At 39.4% G+C, this 21162-nt stretch overlaps 1 protein-coding gene across 2 annotated transcripts; it reads right to left on the bottom strand.

Moving 5' to 3' along the window:
* Positions 1–507: 507 nt before the first annotated feature.
* AsnRS (asparagine--tRNA ligase) lies at positions 508–16677 on the bottom strand. Of its 2 annotated transcripts, XM_080285298.1 has the most exons (13): positions 16554–16677; positions 15388–15536; positions 13774–14076; positions 11856–11912; positions 11365–11569; positions 10502–10659; positions 9582–9734; positions 8360–8556; positions 7498–7639; positions 5785–5967; positions 5164–5295; positions 3343–3474; positions 508–1193 (listed from the first exon to the last, which is right to left on the bottom strand). In XM_080285298.1, exons 1-13 carry the CDS (start codon positions 16594–16596, stop codon positions 1062–1064), a joined length of 1986 nt encoding a protein of 661 aa, XP_080141424.1. In that variant the 5' UTR covers positions 16597–16677; the 3' UTR covers positions 508–1061. The 2 variants fall into 2 exon arrangements, with proteins under 2 accessions (XP_080141424.1, XP_080141425.1); XM_080285299.1 differs by lacking the exon at positions 13774–14076.
* Positions 16678–21162: the final 4485 nt, after the last annotated feature.

Here is a 21162-nt window from a genome sequence, read left to right as displayed (position 1 = left end):
GTCTATTCTATATGTTATGTTGCATTTGTTAGCCTGAGATGGCTGCTAGAAGGAACACTGATCTTGCACCTGAGGCCATAGTTAAGGGGGGGAAGGATGACTGTAAGGTCATATGACCATTAAATAACTAACTGTGTGTTGTTGGCAACTGCAGTTAGTGACTGTAGACATCCAAGAATTAAGAATGATGGGTCCAGCCCACCAACAACTGTCAGATTATATTAGCCCCATGAAAACTGCAAACACTAACTCATGTACATGTTGCAGATAATCATTCTGTTAACTACTGGGGGGGGGGGGGATGTCATACCTAATATTCACTTAAATAGTCCATCAAACAATTTTTTTTTTTTTCCCCTTAATAAACCAGACACAGCAAGTCCTCTTACAATCTGCTTAACTCTCTCTCCCCAGTGCAATGTCATATGATATTCTTTGCACTTCCTTGCCTTCAAAATACAAAAACTTTGAGGGAGCAAACTACAAAACTAAACAATGTATCTTCTGTTCATTATTTAATTATGAAAAATGTCATCAAACACCTTTGCTAATAAAATCTTAAGTTCTACAAACTCCTCAGTGATGCTGTGTTTCCTGACACATGCGGCTAGAGATATTATTGTGATTACTCAATATCCATTACATCTGCAAATTATATATTTTTAAGTTTACAAGTGTCACTTTTCAGTTTAAAATCAATTATACTACAGTAAATCCCCAATATTTCATTCAGTTGATGAATTAAAAGCCAGACAATGGTTGCAGTGGAGGGCACAGTACTGAGGTAGTGTTCAGCATTACCATTTAATTTACATACCGGGTAATCTTAAAATACAAAGGCTTTACAAAGTTGGATATGCAGTACCCTACAATACATAAATATTGTACAAAGTATCATTAGGCTACCTTTATAAATTAAAGTGGCTAAAACTGAGGGGCCAATAAATACACCGTTTTTTACAAATATCAGTGAGAAAAACACCTTGGACCTCCTAACATGGTGCCATCATCCAACCCTTTCAGTGATGGTAAACCTTCCTGTGTAACTGGAAACTACTGGATTATGGTGTACACCGGCCAACAAACCTTGGATATAGAGTTGCTTCCCTAATATGGTAGCGGTTAGAAATCCAACACAGGAATCGTTCCAATCCAAGTCCATATCCACCATGGGGTACTGTACCATACAGCCGCTGTGGAGGGAAGAAACATCACTCATTAATTACTAGGTCATTGTCTTCCCCCCCCCCACCCCACCCAAGGATGGGATGGGGTAGGATCTAGAAACAAGGAAACAGTACAAAACCAGGAAGGCTATCACCAGCAAACTCTGAAATGGATAACATAATCCATTCCATAATATTTCAGCCATTCAAGCTATTTTTTATAGCTACTATCCATTTCAGAGGCGGAGTTGCGCTGTTTATCGCAAATATCTCCTAAACGAATCGTTGGGTCAGTATGGTATTTCAACACACTACTTTTGACATCCGGGCCTAATTTATGACCCTTAAACCATATTGCTATTTATGTTATGTGAGGAGTTTACTCATGAAAAATAACAGAAAGTCGACTAGTCATGTTGACGCATTCGAAGGAAAGTGTTGCCCCCCCAACACCCTCCCAAACTATTCCTTAACTACCCCTACTTCTCCCCCGTCTCGTCCTCGTTATCCCTCCTATTCTCCCCGAGCTCCTCGCCTCCTTCATCACTCTTGTGTCCCTCCCTCATTATCCCAGCACTGTATTATAATGTAAGAATGTTATGTAGTTGTAGACGTATTGATATGATTATTTGCAATGGATGCAAGTCGTATTTCGCGTAGAAAGTACTGTACATCAGGATGATTACGTACATGTAATAGAAGCTATGCCTATATGTTTGCAGTGTTTATGGTCAACCATTGAATTAACGAACTACAAATTGTATCACTTGTTGCTTGAACGTTCTCGGAGAAGTTATTACTATTATTACAATTCTGTGTATTCATCCTAAAATGTCAACATGGTCCAGTTGATATATATTGTTTTACCTGTCTCTATTTATATTATTACAAAATTATAAACTCCAATGCTATATTGTATATGATGCGTAATATTCATTAATATATACATACATCGTCATTTTATTGTAAATACTATTACATACATATTATGTATGCAATTAAAATGAGAAAAGAAAACGGAAGTGCAAAGATGGGAGAGGGATGGTGTGACTGGGAGTGAAGAGGGAAACGGGGAGGGGGTGAACGCGATATTGGGGGGTAGGGAAGGAATGGTCAGAGGGTTGTTCAGGGTGTTAGTGGAGGAGCTACCCCACACAGTCGCACTCGTCCGATTTTGTATAACACCTTAGATTTGATGACTGGATTAGGCTTAATATCCTTCAGTAAACTCCTAATGTAACATATGTAGCAGTATGGTTTAAGGGTCATAAATTAGGCCCGGATGTCAAAAGTACTGTGTTGAAATATCATACTGATCCAACGATTCGCTTAGGAGATATTTGCGAAAAACAGCGCAACTCCGCCTCTGAAATGGATAGTAGTTCTAAGGACATTTATTTATTTTTTTATTTATTATTTTTTTAAAATAAAGTTTTAGCAACTTTAGCATATTACTTGGCAATGGTCTGGAGATTTTGTTTAGAAACTTTGTCATAGCAAGCCTGGTGACCTGTGTGAGTCTTTGCAACTTTCTTCAAGTTTAGTAGCCTCTGTGAAATGAAACTTAACAAATTAATCACTAGTCTGGCCGAGATTTGATCCCTGGCCCACGCACTCCAATGTGCACATGTTGCCACTGAACCAAACAGAGGATCCCCAATTTGCCTACGGACAACGCAGGCATTTATAGGCCCCATTACACCCCTCTTTCCTCCCCTTGGTGATTCATTTGGTGAGTTTCGAACACACATGGTAGCATAGCACTGACGGCCACCATTAGGGATGCTGCGGACCACACCAAACAGCTCATCCCCAGGATTCAAGGACAAGAACACTAACACCCAACCAACATCAAATTGTGAACTAAGCCTTGTGTCACATCCCATGCTGCTGCCACACAATGTAATAAACGAAATGAAACTTAATCACTAGTCTGGCCGAGATACAATCCCAGGCCTACATGCTTCAAATGCACACGTCACCACTGAGCCACACAGAAGATCCCCACTTTGCCTATGGGTAATGTGGGTATTTAATGACCCCAATACAATAGCTGGTACCGTAACAAAATACCAAACAAAATATCAGTCATAGAACACAGAACAAAAGGATGCAAAGTCAACTGCTCCACACAATTTAAAGAGCTGACGAAGCCAAGGAACATAATATAACCTACCTGATCAGTGTACCAGTAGTAAGGCTTGGGGTCGAGACTGTTGGCTTTGTAGGCGTCAAGAAGTTCCTGGTGGTCGTGCATCCTCATAGACCCACCCACTATCTCACCAACATTCGGCATCAGTAGGTCTACCTGTGTAATGAACCTTGTGTTTAGTACGCTGGCTCAATTAAACTTCTATACAGTAGTAGTGGCAGATGCAACCCCAGACTCATCTGAATATGAACCCAATGGACTGCAAGCTGAAACTGTCCTTTTTCAGTACATCCTCTTTTCAGGGGACAGGGAGGGGACTGAAGGAAGTTTGTATAACCAGGCAGCTCCACCACCTGGACAAATCAGTGCTGTCATGTGAAGACAACCCTTTCTAGCACCTTTCATATTTAAGTCCTTATATTATATGCCTGGTGAGTACAATGCTCCAGAGGGATTGCTTTCCATAATTCCAATCTCCAAGAGGTGACTGGAGGCTTTTCAATCAGGTAATAACACCAAGGGAAGAAAGCTGGTCATATGCCTCTCAATATACTGAACTAAAGTAGCCTAGCCTTGAAAGGGGTCGAATGGGATTACATGTTGCTATTTTTTAGTCACCATTAAGTTTCCATTTCAAGTCACCTATATTCATGTTCTTGCCATTTATCTCACAGAAAAATTATGGAAAAGAGTTCTGTATGTTCCACTGCCATCTAAAAAGCTGATTTTCCAGAGTCTTCAGAGTTAATCCACAGCCATCTAAAAAGCTGATTATTCCAAGTTAATGTATATGTACTTGGATGGGTGAACGCCTGGGAACACCAGATGCTGTTGGTATCCCTACGTGTCAAGTGGGGTTGGTGGAGGATTAGTGCCCCTCCCTGTAAAACAATTAACTCTAAGCCCTTGGCCACCCCGTTTGGGATACATGGCGTCTGGCAATGAATGAAAAAATGATGAATGTATATGTCGTGGGGAAAAAAAAAAAAATCCTTGTACAAACTTATATATCCCTTGTCAATATCATCTCTAATGTACCGTAATAACCATCATGAGTAAAGCTGTTTAAATCAACCTCCCTACATCACTGACTGGGGTACTGATAATCCAGAATACGCAAAAGAATGCTGACAAGTACGAGCAGCCATCATAAACTGAGAATATTCCCGAGAATGCAATAATCACGGAAGTTAAGAATGTTATGAGGAACTGAAGAAAGTGAAAATTACAAAGCTGATGCAGTATATGATAAATTATAAGATGCAGCAAATACAGTGTAATAAACTAATTAAGGGAAATATGCCAAAAAGCCTTGATGAGTGGAGTGAAAGAAGGATTTACAGTAACCATCTTTGTATGACCGTTAAGTGTCTAATATAAGCCCAAATATTATTATGTCACCAGTCTGGAAAGTGTTGGGAAAAGTATGCACAGATAGTTTGGCCATGTGGAGAAAATGGAAAATGACAAATAGAAAGGAAGAATGTAGGTGAATGAGGACATGGAGGGGGAGCAAGCAGATGAGGTGAAGTGATCAAGTGGAGAGGTATATGAATGAGGATGGAGGAAGTTGGAGGGAGGGCAGAAGACACAGTGACATGAAGGCAATTTGTTTATGGCCACCCCCTCTGGGATTTAATGCGTCTGGCTACTGACATGGAGTGAAGTTTCTGTGTGAGATACGAAAGGTATATGGAAATATAATGACAGAAAAGGTACGGCAGATACTGTATCAGAAAAGGCTGGTTTCTGGAGTGGTAAAGCAAACAGTTGAGAAAAGACTGTGAAAAGGACTGAGATATTTATTCACTGATGACCAGTGTGGAAAAAAGTCTATACACTAACCGACTCTGTCAGATTTTTGTCATCTTCACAGCGAGACATGTAGAAAGCCTTGATTCCATGGGGGAACTTGTGTAGGAGAATAGGCTTCCCAATCTTGTCTGTCATTTTCCTCTCTGGCATCTCTGGAATATCCTGCAATATAAAGGCAACAGTTTACTTCTCAGTCATAATGAATTACTGAGCAAATCTTAATCTAATTCAAAAGTTAACAGAATATGATGCAATGGGCCCTGATTATAAGCAAAAACAAAAACTGCATTCCAAAACATAATAATTTATTTGTTACACCAGGTACAGTACTGTACAATGAAAGTAGGAATTTAGCTTTAAATATAGCTAGCAATGAAAATCTAATATCCGGTAGGCATTTTTCTTCTGCACTCTACTGTGGATTTATTGATAAGGGATGTAAAAAAATTAAAATAAAAATAAAACATGGACTTCCTGTATATGTAACAAAAGCTAACTCTGAAGATCTGCCAACTTTTCTGCTGATACCACTGTGCATATGTGGTGACAGCACCACGTAAATGAGGAAATGGGTCTTGTCTAGTTGGCCATGTAAGTGTGAAAAGCATATGTGGGCTACGCATAACTCGAGGGCTGTCTTGTTATACTCACCTCTCCAAACTCATACAATGTTCCATCTTCTTTGGTGATGTTGTTCTCTTTGAGGTACTTGATGGCATCAGCATAGGTCATACGAAGGAAGGGTCGTGTGGGAGGATCAAACTCAGGGTGTAGGTCCTTTATTAGGGTCTCTCCCACTGGGTGAGTCACTACACGCTGCACCACATCACACACCTGACACAACATGAACATTATAGTCACTCTACTTTGGAGTCAAACTTGAATTCTCTTCTTCCTACCCATGGTAAATTACTTATTTCTGACCCCTCAAGTCTGGAAGGTCTTTCTCAAACTGAGTGAAATCATTTGGGAAGAGTACAAAGGGTACAGCAGGGAAGAAAGGTTGCTGGTTCCTTGAAAGCAGTGATAAGAAACAGGGAAGTGAGCATGGAAGTGAAAAAGTTACTACATGACAGTATTGTGATACCAACTCTAACGTACGGAAGTGAAGCTTGGACATTGTTGGAAGGACACAAGTCAAGAGTGAGAGCAGTGGAAATGAGTTACCGGTATTTAAGAGGAGCCTGTGGAGTCACGTGGAGAGACAGGCTGACGAATGAGGATATAAAGGAGCGTTGTGGTGTGGATGTGGATGTGATAGGAAGCGTTATGAGGAACACACTGAGGTGGTTTGGCCATGTGGAGAGGATGGAGGGTGAAAGACTGACGAAGAGAGTGTATGTGAGTGAGGTGGAGGGGGGAAGAGGGAGGGGGAGGCCGAGGATGAGATGGAGGGATGGGGTGGAGAGGTATATGAGAGAGGGGTGTGTGAGTTGGGAGCAGGGCAGTGAAATGGCGGGGGACAGGGCGACTTGGAGGCGATTTGTTTGTGGCCACCCCAAACGGGATTGAGGCGTCTGGCAATAGACAGATAGATAGATAGACAAATAAAACACAAAATACATCCTCTGGCTGGAGGGGTGAAAATGATCAATGAGTCACGCACTGTCTCTACTCTGGCAACTCGATATGAGGCGTATATAAACAACTACCGTAACATGTGGGCATCATCCAGCCCTCTTGAGTTATCAGAAGAGGCTGGATGACTTCACTGATGATGCCTGTCCAGGATGCAACACAGCACCCCATACTACTAAGCACATTATAGAAGACAGCACTGCACACAATCACCTGTGTCAACAACACAACATACACTCCTTGAGAGCTCTGTGGGAAAGCCCGGTCTCAGCCATGGCCTTCCTTAGGGACTCGGAGCTGTTCGGTCAGACAGACTACGGAACAACTACTACTACCTGCAGATGACACTGAAACGTGAAAGAACTTTTGCAAAACAATATTTGTTAAAAATTGAAGGTATAGCGATGAAGTTACCTCATGAAGGTATGGCAGGATTTGCTTGTCTCACTGAATAAAGCAATACAGATGAGGTGATAATGAATGGAAAGCCCCTACTCCTAAGGATTTAAAAAGCTGTCTTGTTTGCCAGCCAAACTACAGATACAGTACACTAGTGTGAGCTGCTGCATAATTACACAATCATTACATCCTGGTAACTGATCAAGAATGAACACAGAGCATGATATGTAAATGATATTTGCAAGTCACCTACTTAATTATGAAAGTGCTTAATGGAACATCATTAAAGTGAAAAAGTACTGTACTGTACATTAAATAACAACAAAATGAGGTACTGTATACCCATCAGATGAAATATAAACTGTAGTGACCTAAGAATCAACCAACCAAGTCCTCAATACGGTCCAGTAGGTCTGTGAATGTGATGAAGGGACATTCAGCTTCAATGTGGGTGTAGGAGGCTAGATGGCGTCTGGTTCTTGACTGCTCAGCACGGAATGACTGTTCTATGCAAAACACATCTCCAAAACTGAAAGAAAAAAAAAATCACCATTACTGTACACCCATAACTCCAAAACTGAAAGAAAAAAAAAAATCACCATTACTGTACACCCACATCTCCAAAACTAAAAGAATAACATAAAATCATTCATTCACTCATTTTCCATTAAATGTTCTTTGCTTCATCAGTTTTGACAATCAAAGCAAGTAGCAGGCATCCTTATTATTATCACCATTTTTTGATTTTTTTATTATTCCTGCTACAAGTCCTTGAAAAAATTAAGAGACAATTGTGTGTTTAAGTTTTATGACTACCTATAAACCTGATATACCAGTAAAATGCAAAGTATCGGTTGTATGGACAAGTTACATCATTTTGCAACATAACCCTGCCTAGATGGGAAAGTCTACATCACTCAATAGTCTAACCAAACCTTGGTAGATAGGTTTCAATATAAAGCTCACTGACCTGAGTTAGAAATGTCTTTCCTCAAAAGATACTGAAAACTAGAGGAGGAATATTTCTTTAATTTACTGCAGACTTAACAGCAAAAAATTATATAGAAAGACTTACAAAGAAGGACTTACTTTATATGACTAACATACTTTAGGAGGCAGGTTCCAATGTAAAACTGATTGGATTGAATAAGATATGCTTTTTCACCAAAGTAGTTGTCATAAAGTGGGTGAAATGTCTGCACTTGCTAACTCATTCAGAAGTGTACACAGCCGATAAGTTTAAAAATACCTTGGGAGACATGTTTCAAGATAAAGTTGGCTGGACTGAGTGAGATAGGCCTTCTCCCCAAAGAAGTTGAAATCAAACAGTGTGGAGCCTCCCTCACATTGTGTCTGCACCATGGAGGGCGGGGACATCCATTCATAACCTCGATCAGTGTAGTGATCCACAAAGGCCTTCATCAGAATCGATCGCAGACGTAACACCTGAAAAGAAAATGTCAAAACAAATGCTGAACCAATCAACATCATCCTGATCCTTATTCCCAAGCAGGGCGAGATAGTGACTGACAAAGACCATCTGAATCAATAACAGACGCAACACCAAAGATGAAAATGTCAAAATACATGACGACATAGTCAACACCATCATTATCGGGCCAATCCTCATTCTCGGCTAAAGATTTAGGAAGGCATACAAATAAGGAATAAGAAAAAACAATACTGTACACAAAATATTAAACTCTTTTTATCCATCATTATCCTATCCAGCACTGCCTCATCAGAATGACAGAGGCTCAGGGCTAAACTCCTCATTTCAGACATTTATGACAAGAGTGACCAGTTGTTCACCCCTCAGTGGCACTACATGAGCAATGAACCCCTATCACCTCCTTTGGAAGTGATCCTTATGGGCCACACCTATTGGAGTGCTGTAACTTACTAGACTGCCAGGCATGTAAAAAACTGTATGAGGGCAATAAGGCTGATGCACTGTATCATATACAGCACATGGCATGAAGGTCCACCTTTGAAATCCCCGTGCACACCAGAGAATTATCCCAAGAGAAAAGTACAAATGCAACAAAGAAAACTTCACATCAATAAAACCTAAGTTATTTTACAGGCATCTGTTTCAAGAAATATACATATTAGTCATACTGTTGTACTGGAAGGCATGGGTGGATTAACTCACTTTTGAATCAGATTTTCTGTACCGGGCAAAGAATCCAAAATCCCTCTAATACAATTCCTGGCCAAAATTATTAAGGAACTGATGCAGTGTTCTTAATGGTTCCAGAGATTTTACAATACCTCTTTATCAGCTACTTATTCTGCATACCATATCACAGTATCATCTTGAATCTTCTTGGTACAAACAATGTCAATATTAAAGCATGAGAATGTTATGGCAAAATATGAAAAACAAGTCACATACAAAAAAGAGGAGGGTGGGGGCTATAAGGCCTCTTATGCCAACTAAAATACAGTACTAATTTTCCTGTGCTCACCTTAGATGAGTTTTCACCACGGATCATAAGGTGTCTCTTGTCCAGCTGCACATCAGGGTTGGACAGCTGGTTAATCTCTGCCTCGGCACCACCAGCCGGACTCCCACCCACCAACTCCCAGAAGTCAACCTGCAGTTCATGTCCACCAGGAGCCTGTTGAATGAAGAGGGAAGATAAAACATACACTAATACATGAAGGGCTAAATTGTCATCATCATCTGCTTCAGCTCTTACTGACCTTCTCTGAGAAGTAAACCTGCAGCTCATGTCCACATGAAGCTAACTGTTATTAAGAAAAAACAGAATCTTATAACACTATTAGAAACTGCAGTATGAGCAAGAAAAGAGTTAACTAGCACTTTTGACCAGCCTTTCAAATAGGTAAATGATCAATTCTGGAAGTGTCAACCTCAACCTATAATTCCCTCAGCCTGTGGCCCCCTGGACTTTAGATTCAAGGTGTCCAGGCTTCCTTTTATGACAAGATTTTTATCTTGCCCTTTTTGTTTTATTCTCTAGAAAACTTTCAGTGGGATTTGGGCTATTTTTGTACATTACATGAAAAAACAGAAATACTGGCAGCTGCAAATGGTGGGTTAAGCACAGGTGGAATACCCAATGAACAGGAGGATGGGAGATAGCACCACTGTACAGACGTATGAGATACACAGACTCTTGAAAATAAAAGTTCATACCACTACCTTGGAGATTTTTGTCATTCTGCTGCTTGGGATGGCAATGGACAATTTCTACCATGGTACATCTTTTCCACTACACTTTAACACAACTAGCATCATATTTCAGCATTAATCTTGTTATTATAGCATAGCATTAAAGGTGAAGAGATAGCAATAAACAAGTGGACAGCATAGTAACAGGGGCTGAAACAGTTTTGTACATGGAGGGAACATATAACTAACCTCCTTGCCTTCTGGGACCTCCTGCAGCATGCCGTAGAGTGTGACGCTGCTCTCTGTGTTGAGGATCACTGCTTCGTATGTCTGGCACAGGCGATCGGTCAGGACGGACTGTAGGTAGCCAGTTCCATCACGCAGCACAATAAACATCATATTCTTACCTGAAAAACAATTTACATTTTAATGAGACTAACTTTTCCACTTGACAACTTCAGCACAAAGTCACAGTTACACGATAATGAATTATGCCTATTTATGAGGTATGACATCTCCTTGCTTACCAGTCAAGCCAACTCTCCAATCTGACAACACAAGGACAAACTAAGTTGAAAGGGGTTAGAGATCTCCATTAGGCTGGATCTAACACAATATAGTTCTTTCACCTTAACTTAGCCAGATTTTTGCCTTCTGGTAGCTTGTTTCACTACGCTCAGTGGCACAGACACCTTTCCATGGTGCTTCTTCATTAAAAGCATTGTATTACACCATTGATTACTGGCACATGGAATGTATAAGATGGAAACCAGGCAATTTTTGGCCAAGTAAAAGTAAAAGAAGTAGAGTCTAGTCAACCCTCTAATCTGATAATCTAAACTGAAAGTGATTACAGATGTGTCAGGTTAGAAAAAAATCCTTTGAACCCACACATGTTTTTCATATTTTACTCTTACCATCCCATGATCACTTCACTTAGCTTAGGAAAGACTGTTTGATCTGAAGGCATTAGATACAGCTTTAATAAGCTCCTTCAGGCATTTTGTGGTGAATAAAACTGACTGGCAGCAGCAGCAAGAACAATTTAAAAAGAATGTCACACAGATACACAAGTTAATGCACTACAATGCAGTACTGTACAGTGGTCTCACCTTGTCTCCTAAGCCTGTGCACCCAACCATGAACCCTGACCCTCTTCCCCCTATGGTCCTTGGCTTCCCTGATCTTTATGGTTGTAGGGGATTGTAGGCTGGGGTCCTGTGTGATGGTCACTTTACGAGCCTCCTCCAGCATCTTGGCGCGCTTCTCCTCATCCTCTTTCTCCTTCTTCAGTCTTGCCTCCAGCTTTTTACACTCCTGTTGTGAGTAAGGATTGGTTGTTACTGTTCCTTAAAGTTCTGGAGTGATGAGTGGAGAGGAACATGGTACTTGCTTATATTCTTTGTACCCAGCACACTATCTTAGGTAAAATTCACATCTGGCAGGAATAATAATAGCATCAAAAACATGCAGGTATATAAAATGAATTAACTCTCTTGTCACAACTGTACCAAAGGTACATAATTTACAGCATAAAGAATATACAGTAATTAAAGTTCACAGTTAATTTCCCCCCAAAAAAAACAACAAACAAATTACTTACATCTTTCCACAGTTTGGTGAGCTTTTTTAGTTGACTCTTGGCAATAACTTCAAATTTCTGAAACAAACCATGAATCAATTAAACAAGGCACAAACTACTGTAATCATAAGTAATGTACTAAATATTACAAAACTAAAGTCATTAAAGGTTCTTAACATTAATATACTGTAAAACCTCCCCTCCCACAGCATCACTTAAGCATTTATGTAACATCATTTGCCTATCACAACAATTCAAAATGCCACAGTTCCCCTTCTGTACTGGGTTTAGTTGCATATTGCAAACTGTACAGTGAAGGCCATGCACCTCTCTCAAGCAATATGATTAATTCAGCTCTGGCAAGGTGTTAAATACATATACAAATGTTTGAGAGTTATAAAGTGCGTGCCAAGTGAAATGGGTCATTCAAGCCTTAGTAGTTATGGCTCAACCTAACCTCATATACTGTACTAAAGAGCTGTTATCATACTCTTATACTGATACACCAGCACTGTAGTTAGCTAACCACAAATATGACTGCCACACAGCAACAACAACAAATCACAAACATAACTATTAAAAATATATATATATATATATATATATATATATAAAGAACAATAACTTACCAAAATATGTGCCACATAAATATACACCAGTAAATGAACTGCAAGTTATACTAGGGTTAAAACTGCCCTCATCCTTAGTGAAATTTAGCACCATGCAACCTTGTCCAAGTTACATCAACAAAACTAACATGTTTTCTATCTCAAATTAGCTCAATTACCAAATAATAAGAGTAATAACAACAAAGAATTGACGTAACAAATACCTTAGCTTCTCACTTTATCTACAGTATGTACAAATACCATATAAGTATTTACTTTCAGAATACAGTATATATAACAGACGTGAGTACATTATTATATACAATAATACTATGATTTAATTAACCCCTCAAAAAAAATAAAAAAGTCAACACTTTTAACCCTATTCTGGCCACCATTATGAAATTTACTCAGCGCAACATAAAACATTTCACAGTGACAGCGTTAGAAGACATCCCGTAACCATCAACTCCATTATGAAGGTTAATATTGCAATAAATAACATGACTGTAAATGCGCTGCACACCACAAATAAACTACTAATGCCATGAATAATTAAACTTTTTCTGCTGCCAGCTGATGGTGGAACTTCAAATTATCCATTACGATTACAGTACAATGCACTTGGATATGGACACACTCTACAACTAAAGATACATTAACACACCTAAATAAACAGTACTGTATAAGAGAGACTAACTACACATTTTGATCTTTTTAGTAATCACCTTATGCACTACATTTTCTGGGACCCTCTGAGACTGGGGTATATTCATACCTCTAATACCCCCCTTCTCCCGAGCCCTGCTTATTATTACCTGCACTTGTGTGAAAAGACTGGACCAACCCTGACATGCACACTCAATGACAAAGCAATCACAAACCATGCAAACCAATCAGTAATTATGTATTTACAGGATCCCAAAATTAAGACCCACAAAATAACTGGGTTCACTACTGGGGTACCATCACAAGCAAAACTTTGCCAACAATCCCCTATAATCATTGTGTGTGCCCTTCCATATTTCTCATTCCTAACCAAATACACAAGAGTATCCTTCATTTTTCCTTCTCATCTTTGTGTGCTTCATACTGCTGTCACAAAATATTTTCATATGGTAGTGTCTTGCTTTCCATACTTCTCAATCCTAAACAAATATCAAAAAGCATTTTTCCTTTTTATAATCCTTCTTTTAGTGCTTCATAGTGCAACCAAATTAAACATTTTATGTAACAACTATCATCACAACTGAGAGGGAAGTGTCAGCAAACTTTTGATTCTGACAGCACTGCATTAAGTCAAGACTATGCTGAAAAATTTTGCAAATCACCTGAGATCTGGAATCCGGAAGACCAAACTGAGTAAGAACTGAGAGGTCAGTTGGGGGAAAGTCTTTTATGCTGGGACCAAAACTGTGAATGTGTCGCCACCATCGGAAGAAGTGTGGATGGGCATGATTATTGTCACCAGCGTCCAACACCCGACCCGACACCCTGCCATGTGCCACAGTGTCAGCCTGTGTGGGTGTGTGCCCCACTATATAGCTGGACTCACACAGGTGTTGGTCTAAGGCTTGGAGGCAGGGGGTGAGGTCTGTGCTTGCCGACCCTGCCTCTGTTTTACCAACTTGACCCTAGAAGAGACCAACTTACATGACAAAGGTGATGGCACACAAACACCAAACTCAACAGTTTTCAAAAGAGACATGAGCTTTCCCACCCACCCCATTAATGAGAAATGGGATGAGGATGACAATGATGACAAAAAGAATTTTCACTTTCCAAAGTTTTCAAAGAAAATAATAGTTTATGCAAAGCTGCTGCACAAAATTTAAAATAGTGGATGTTTCAGACAGCAGTTACAGATATATCAAAATCATACTGGTACAGCGCACACATGACTGTTTACAACAATAGTTCTGGCAGTGTGGTTATAACATTTCTACACCAATACAAAGTGGAGGAAGCAGTTGCAGCCAAAGGCACATCAAGACAAGAAAACAGTGGACAATAGGTTCAAGCTGCCACTTTCCTGCAGTCCACCATCCTTTCACAGGGTAAGGAGAGAGATGATGGACGTTTATATACCCAGACAGTGGTGTTACCCAGCTATATCAGTGCCACCATGTGAAGGCATCCCTCACCAGCACCCCAATACAAAAAGTCTATCTATCTATCTATCTATTGCCAGATGCCATAATCCCGTAAGGGGTGGCCATTTGACTTTGAGTTAATAGTTTTATAGGCAGGGGCACTAACCCTCCGCCAACCCGCTTGTTGACACGCAGGGAGAACGTATGGTTTGGTTATATGGTTACCACCCAGTGTTGTAAATGGTTTCTTGGCTTACAGGAAACCATTTGGCTTGTCACTCAATGTAAAGCCACCCGTACAGGAAAGAAAAGCAATAAGAAGTGACACGAAAGATTGGAGAAATAGGATGAGAGGAGGGCAGGCACAGAAAAAGAATGATAAAGGCTAAGGAAGAAGTAGGCAGCACTACATCAAGTAAGTGGATGATGGTCGCCACCACCTACTACTAAATATAAAACTGGTAAGTAATATAGCACACTGTAGTAGTAGCTTTCAACTCTGATGTGTTGCCGACTTCAGAATTGTCAGCAAATATGTCATCCCAGACCTTCTAATCTGTGCTTCAAATTACAACTGCTACAGTATTCTAGCTTGTCCCTCCCTTCCTCCTACAGTCAATTTGTTTTCACTGGATGGAATTGGGCCACTCCCTCAACCTGAATGGTGCCTTAGCTGCATGATATTCTATGAACCTTAGCTATAAAATGAGTCAGTCTCCCTAGTTACTAATTAAATTAACCATTTAGTCTTATTACACCTACACGAAACTGAGCTGAGAGGGGTTAAGGGCTATCTGGTTACAGTACACGCACTGTAGTCGAGTCCTGCCCTACTCCAGTGCAAGTGCTCACCTGTCCATCCTCCTTGCTGTCCACATATATGGTAGGGAACGGTTCTTTGCCTGCCTTACGCATGGCCTGTAGTGCCGTCTTGAAGGGTTTGTCTGCTGTGCCATCACCACTCTCATCCGATCCATGTTTCTCTGACGTGTACAACTCTCCTGTAATTTAAAGCATTCATTAACCACCTGCTGTGAACTAATTTACTTTAATTTCTTAGTTGATTAATAATGGTCCCACATTTTCTTCATTATTGTTCTATGACATTTTCTTACCCAATGGCAGGGGAGGGTCTTTTCTATGATATTTACCGACTAAACTGGTATTTAAGTGACGGTTCTTTTCAGGTCAGGAGAGAGAAATTTTGGCTTGATATGGTTTGGAACACCATTAGTCACTTCAGAATGAATATCTAAGAGTTCCCATTCATTATATATTTTTTATTTTATTTGTAAGACATTATAGTAATAGGTTTAAAATGAAGTAATGCATAATTATAAATCTACAGTATCTATTATGAAAAAAAACATCAATTTTACATGCAACCTAAACGTAACAGGACCCACTCTAATAACAAAAGCAACATTCATCAATACAGTACTAACATTAATTTCACCTGAAAATATTCCCACACAATCAGAGCGCCATAAGTTAAATATATTACACTATGAAGTAACACACCTGTGCATGGAAGCTCTCCTCAAATTAATTTAGATAGATTTTGAAGCAGGCCATTTTCATGATTTATTCTTGCTACCACCAGATGACTTTCTGGTTTAACTCCTTCACTAATTTCCATTACATTCTTCCTGCCTCCTAACGATAATACAGAGATGCTTAATTCACTCCTCTACAGTACTTCCTTAAAATAAAATAGTTCTGATAAATACTCAGATAACATGAAGATACAGTTCATCCCTCTACATGAAATTTTTCCTCAAAATAAAATGGTCTGAGAGGTAGCAAGAATCCAAACAAGGCATCCTGGGATTCTGGCATCTTCTGGTTGAAGGGGTAAGAAGGCCCTCCCGTTGTACAGATATTACACGCACTTCAATCCTACCATGATATGACGTAAGTTTCTACGGTACTTTTGACATCTCCCATGTGGCTACCGGTAAATATGTTAATACAGCATATTTTAGCCTATATCAAACACTTTCAGGCACATCACCCACCTAAACTGACTTCTGCCATTTTGTCTGCAGCTTCCTGAGCCATCACGTGTGCAGGAGACTATAAGAACAGGTACACAGCACACCTCCCCTCCCCTCACGTCTATCTGGCAGTCTGGCACTCGCTCCGACACTCGCTTACTCCCGGATCAGAGTTGCCAGATCCTATAATATCGCTAAACCTGGTCTACAAATAGCCGAAGCTGCTTAAAAATAGCAAATCTTGGTCTGAAGAGTGGCAATCAGAAGTTTTAAAAAGAGTACAAAGGATATACCATACTCCTTTTACCTTAACGTGGCCCAGGTTTCCTCTACTTTGCAGCTTCTTTAATTGCTGAGCGGCAGAAGAGTGTTACCTACTTAGCGACTATCATCGTATTCTAGTCTTAATGTATTTCTTCAACTCAGCGTTGAAGACAGAGATAGCAATTAGTCCATGTAACAGAAGATCGCACCTCGGATTTACCTCATTGGTTACGATACTGTCACTGCACAAGCTCGTAAAAAATAAAAGAATCCTTACAAACGTTCTCGAGCCTGTATGAAATTTCTTGCTTGTTTTTCCCCTTAACTTCTACAGCTACCATGCACATCACGACTACTGTATGTTAGGTGCATATTGAAGTGAAATTATAAGAAGAGCAACACCTGAAAATTGATAAAGCTTCTTAGTCAATATACGGCCTTCAAAATTTTGTGAAAGATGATAAAGTCTCTAGATTATCACTAAAACTTTCACATAATCTATATGGCACTGCAGCTGGAGTCTATATATACAAAAATCACTGCGCTAAAACCTTATAAAATCTTTAAACTATGGTTTTCTTGAGGTAGAATTCGCCAGATCTAACAACAGAACATTGACTTGGCAACTATGTTAGTATCCGTATCCACGATTCCACGTCCGGCCTGAGCCACGGCCTGAGGTGTGTTCGCTCCCATTCTACCTTTCACCTTTCTTAAGCTTTGTATATAACTTACGGCACATAGAAATGCTACAGTTACATCCTTGTAGTACACTGCAGTAAGATTCTGGATTAACCTATTGCCTACGCCCGTCAGCAATGTTCTCTTTAGCTTTGGCTTTGTCCTTATCTACTTTCTTTGATTTGATTTGATATTTATTGTAATACATTAATCATTATATTACGAAATCACTAAATAGATCAAGGGTTAAGTGACTAACAATGCATATGAATCCATACATGAAACTGACAAATTTCCTTCTAATGAAAGGTGAACTTCCGAAATAAAGAAGTTTACCAAATACATATTGAAGTTAGTGAGAGTAATGAATGAAATAGGCTCTGACCACAAAGATCAATGGTCAACGGAAGAGAAAGTAGGTTTATATTCTCACTCTCACGCTTCGGACGCTTCTTCATTATTACGTCACTGCCTCACCTGCTGCTGCATTGTATTGTTCGTCTCTAGTGTAATCCACTGCAGGCTTGCGTCATTCTTTACGTCTCCACCGTAGACAGTAATTCTCTTCATCTTTGTACCATGATGCGCTTGTCACTTTCGTTTAGCATCGTGAAGCGCCATACATTAATGTAAATAACCAGGCCTGGTGTGCCAATTACTGCAGCTAATACAGCAACAGCAACAAGTACTACTATTATTACTACTACTAATACTAATACTACTACCACTACTACTACTACTACTACTACTATTGGTGCTGCTGCTGCTACTACTACTACTACTACTTCCGCTGCTGCTGTTGCTGTGTGCCGCTATTACTACTACTACTACTACTAAAACTACTGCTACTACTACTGATAATAATAATAATATAATGTTACCATTACTACTACTACTACTGCTGCTAGTACTGCTACAACTACTACTACTACTACTACTACTACTATACTACTACTACTACAGCTACTGCTACTACTACTACTACTACTACTACTACAACTTTGCAGTATGTAGCCCGGATTCTCAAAACTTCGATCAATCACCTCTCGTAACTCACTATTGAGAGAGAGAGAGAGAGAGAGAGAGAGAGAGAGAGAGAGAGAGAGAGAGAGAGAGAGAAGACAAAAAGAAAAATAATCTTAAGGAGCATTGGAGTAAATGCATCTTTTTTTTTTTTTTTTTTTGGGGGGGACGACTTCTGAGAATAGAGATGTAGCGAGAAGAGAGTGCCATCAGCAGGAGAAGGGAGCTGCTACGGCCGCTTGTCTATGTACTGTTCTTTACTGAGGCAGATAAGTCAAAACAGTTAACACCAGAACATGAAAACGTACAAAATTAATTACCTATAACCACATCTTTCTCATAAGTTGGTTGTTACGTCAGATCTAATTACATTTTCTGATACTGATATATTTGCTGCAGTTTTAGATTTCCTGTGTTTGAAATAAGTGCATTTTCAATTTACAAATGTATTTTAAGATTGATTGTCGGTTTAACTCTGCATTTCTTCTAGATTTCCTGAATTGCAGGGGGTAGATGAATGAATGACACCTTGACCCAGTTGCAAGTGACTTTTTTTTTTATCCTTTCTTCTTTTTTCGTGTAAGGTCATGTAAGGAGGTAGGCTGGTCATCTAATTATAAATATACAGGTACTGGACTATGCTAGCCTAACCTCAGACTCCTACGCCTCAGATGGGCTATTACCTTTGCTTAGATGTAATGAGGGATGATCTCTGAGTCGGGTGGGTTGGCTTTTCCAGATTCTTGCTTGATATATAAAAATACCCTCAAATCTTACCCTGTTACCCACGCACTTAGAGATAATAGAGATAACACGACTATATTTATCAGCGGGAAATCCCTTCATAATACGGTCACCTTTGATGGAACACAGAAAATTGACATCTCGAAGAATCTTTCATATTCCAGCCATCAAGTTTTTACACACACACACACACACACACACACACACACCTGATGTAATGTTTATGCCTTGGTTTCGTCATGCGTGATAAATTCTGGGTATCATATGAGTGATAATGTATAAATCCTGACTGAAAATGATGCAATAACACGAGGGATGATATATTCAGTTCACTTTACCTTGGCCTAAAATTGCCATCTCGTCTTGAATGCTGAGTTGTAACAATAAATTAGCACTGTGATATGATGCTAGTCACGAAGAAGTGATATAAGATGAAAAGCCGCAGCACTGTCTGTTTCTACCATTGAGCTATGTGAAGCAAGCTAGAATAGGATGAAGATTTGAGCCAAGTTAAAATAATGAAGTATTGTGCCCGTTTTCGTACTAATATTTATAATTAACATCAATATAAATGAGAAAATACTGGTGTTTGCATATTTAAAAGTGTAATGCTATAAATTCATGCATTCTGTTCACTCATATTTCCACTTAATAAAAATGATTAGCAAGAATTAATGTAAAGCATGTCATTGTGAATAAATTAACGAACTCCTCGCACATTACCATCTGCCTGCTGCAAGTCGTCATTATCATTATCATCATTATTAGTATCATCATCATCATCATCATTATCGTCATCGTTGTTATTATTATCCTTGTCATCATCATTATCATCATTAACATCATCATCATCATCATTATCATCAGTATCATCATTATTATTATCATCATCATCATCATCATCATCCTAACGCTATTTCCAACCAAATCTCTTCATTACAAGGAAGTATTTTCCATGTTACTCACACCACTTGTCATAAAACTAGGCAGTCTTGCATTATTACGAATCACTAAGCACTCTGTTCAATATTTTCTAAGTTTTACGACTACTAAAGTATAATTAACGTCACTAAGAATTTTTTTTTCTTTGAATGGCAACTTCAAAAAGGGTAATGGAGACTTTAGGAGAGTTCAGTACAATTTTTTTCAAGTTCTATGACATCATCCTAAATTTTAAGCGATTCAGAAATAACATACTAGCCGAAACTTGCAGAGAAAAAGAAAGAATGACTATTCTGCTTTCTATTTAATCAAGGACAAAATATAGCCTACTATTCCACTGAGTCTAATTCACGCTTAGGGCAAGTCTGTCACATTCCTCCCTGACGCATGCTGTCAAGGAGAATCATCTATGGCCAGAGGAACAGCAAGTGTCTCTCACCTAGGGAATATTAGCTAGCAGAGGGAAGTGGGAAGTAGAAGAGGAGAAATACCACAATGTGCGGAGCCGAATCCAACACTTAGGAAAAGGTGGGAGGGGGCGTGATTTTCAGCAGAAATACCAATTAATCCTTTTAAATACTCAAAGTAAAATGCACTTTGCCTGTTTCAGTCGTAAGAGTACAGTAAAATAGGCAAGTGCAAGCGGAATAACATGCAGTAAGATATTATTGCGAAGTCTGGTAAATAACAATGTTCATTTAGTATATGCAATAAGTCAAATATACTCCTAGGGATGGTGTGCCCCCACGTCTCCTAAATCCGTGCCTGATTTGACTAGTAACCAAGGAGATTCATTCCTACCTCATGACTAGGGCTCAGTGAGTTATGCAACTACGATATAAATAAAGAAGCTGAGAGTGGCCCGGTTCCGTCAGAGGAAGACAAATAAACTATACACGTTGGCATGAAGAGACTTGGTGCACGACTCTCTCTCTCTCTCTCTCTCTCTCTCTCTCAGCCTTTCCATTGCCCCCAT

The sequence above is a fragment of the Coenobita brevimanus genome, chromosome 105 (genome assembly GCF_032717465.1).
Source record: "Coenobita brevimanus isolate Jiangsu-jjx chromosome 105, ASM3271746v2, whole genome shotgun sequence".
Lineage (NCBI taxonomy): Eukaryota > Metazoa > Arthropoda > Malacostraca > Decapoda > Coenobitidae > Coenobita > Coenobita brevimanus.
The sequence above is the reverse complement of the archived record's forward strand: the minus strand, read 5'-3'. Positions and strand labels throughout refer to the sequence as shown.

Coding starts and splice junctions, on each gene's coding strand:
- AsnRS (XM_080285298.1), bottom strand. CDS start 16,596: ATGGCTCAGGAAGCTGCAGACAAAATGGCAGAAGTCAGTTTAG. Junction 10,660..11,364: donor GCACAGGCTTAGGAGACAAG/GTGAGACCACTG, acceptor ATTGTTTTTCAG/GTAAGAATATGATGTTTATT. Junction 8,557..9,581: donor GTGGTGAAAACTCATCTAAG/GTGAGCACAGGA, acceptor TTTTCTTTTCAG/GTGTTACGTCTGCGATCGAT.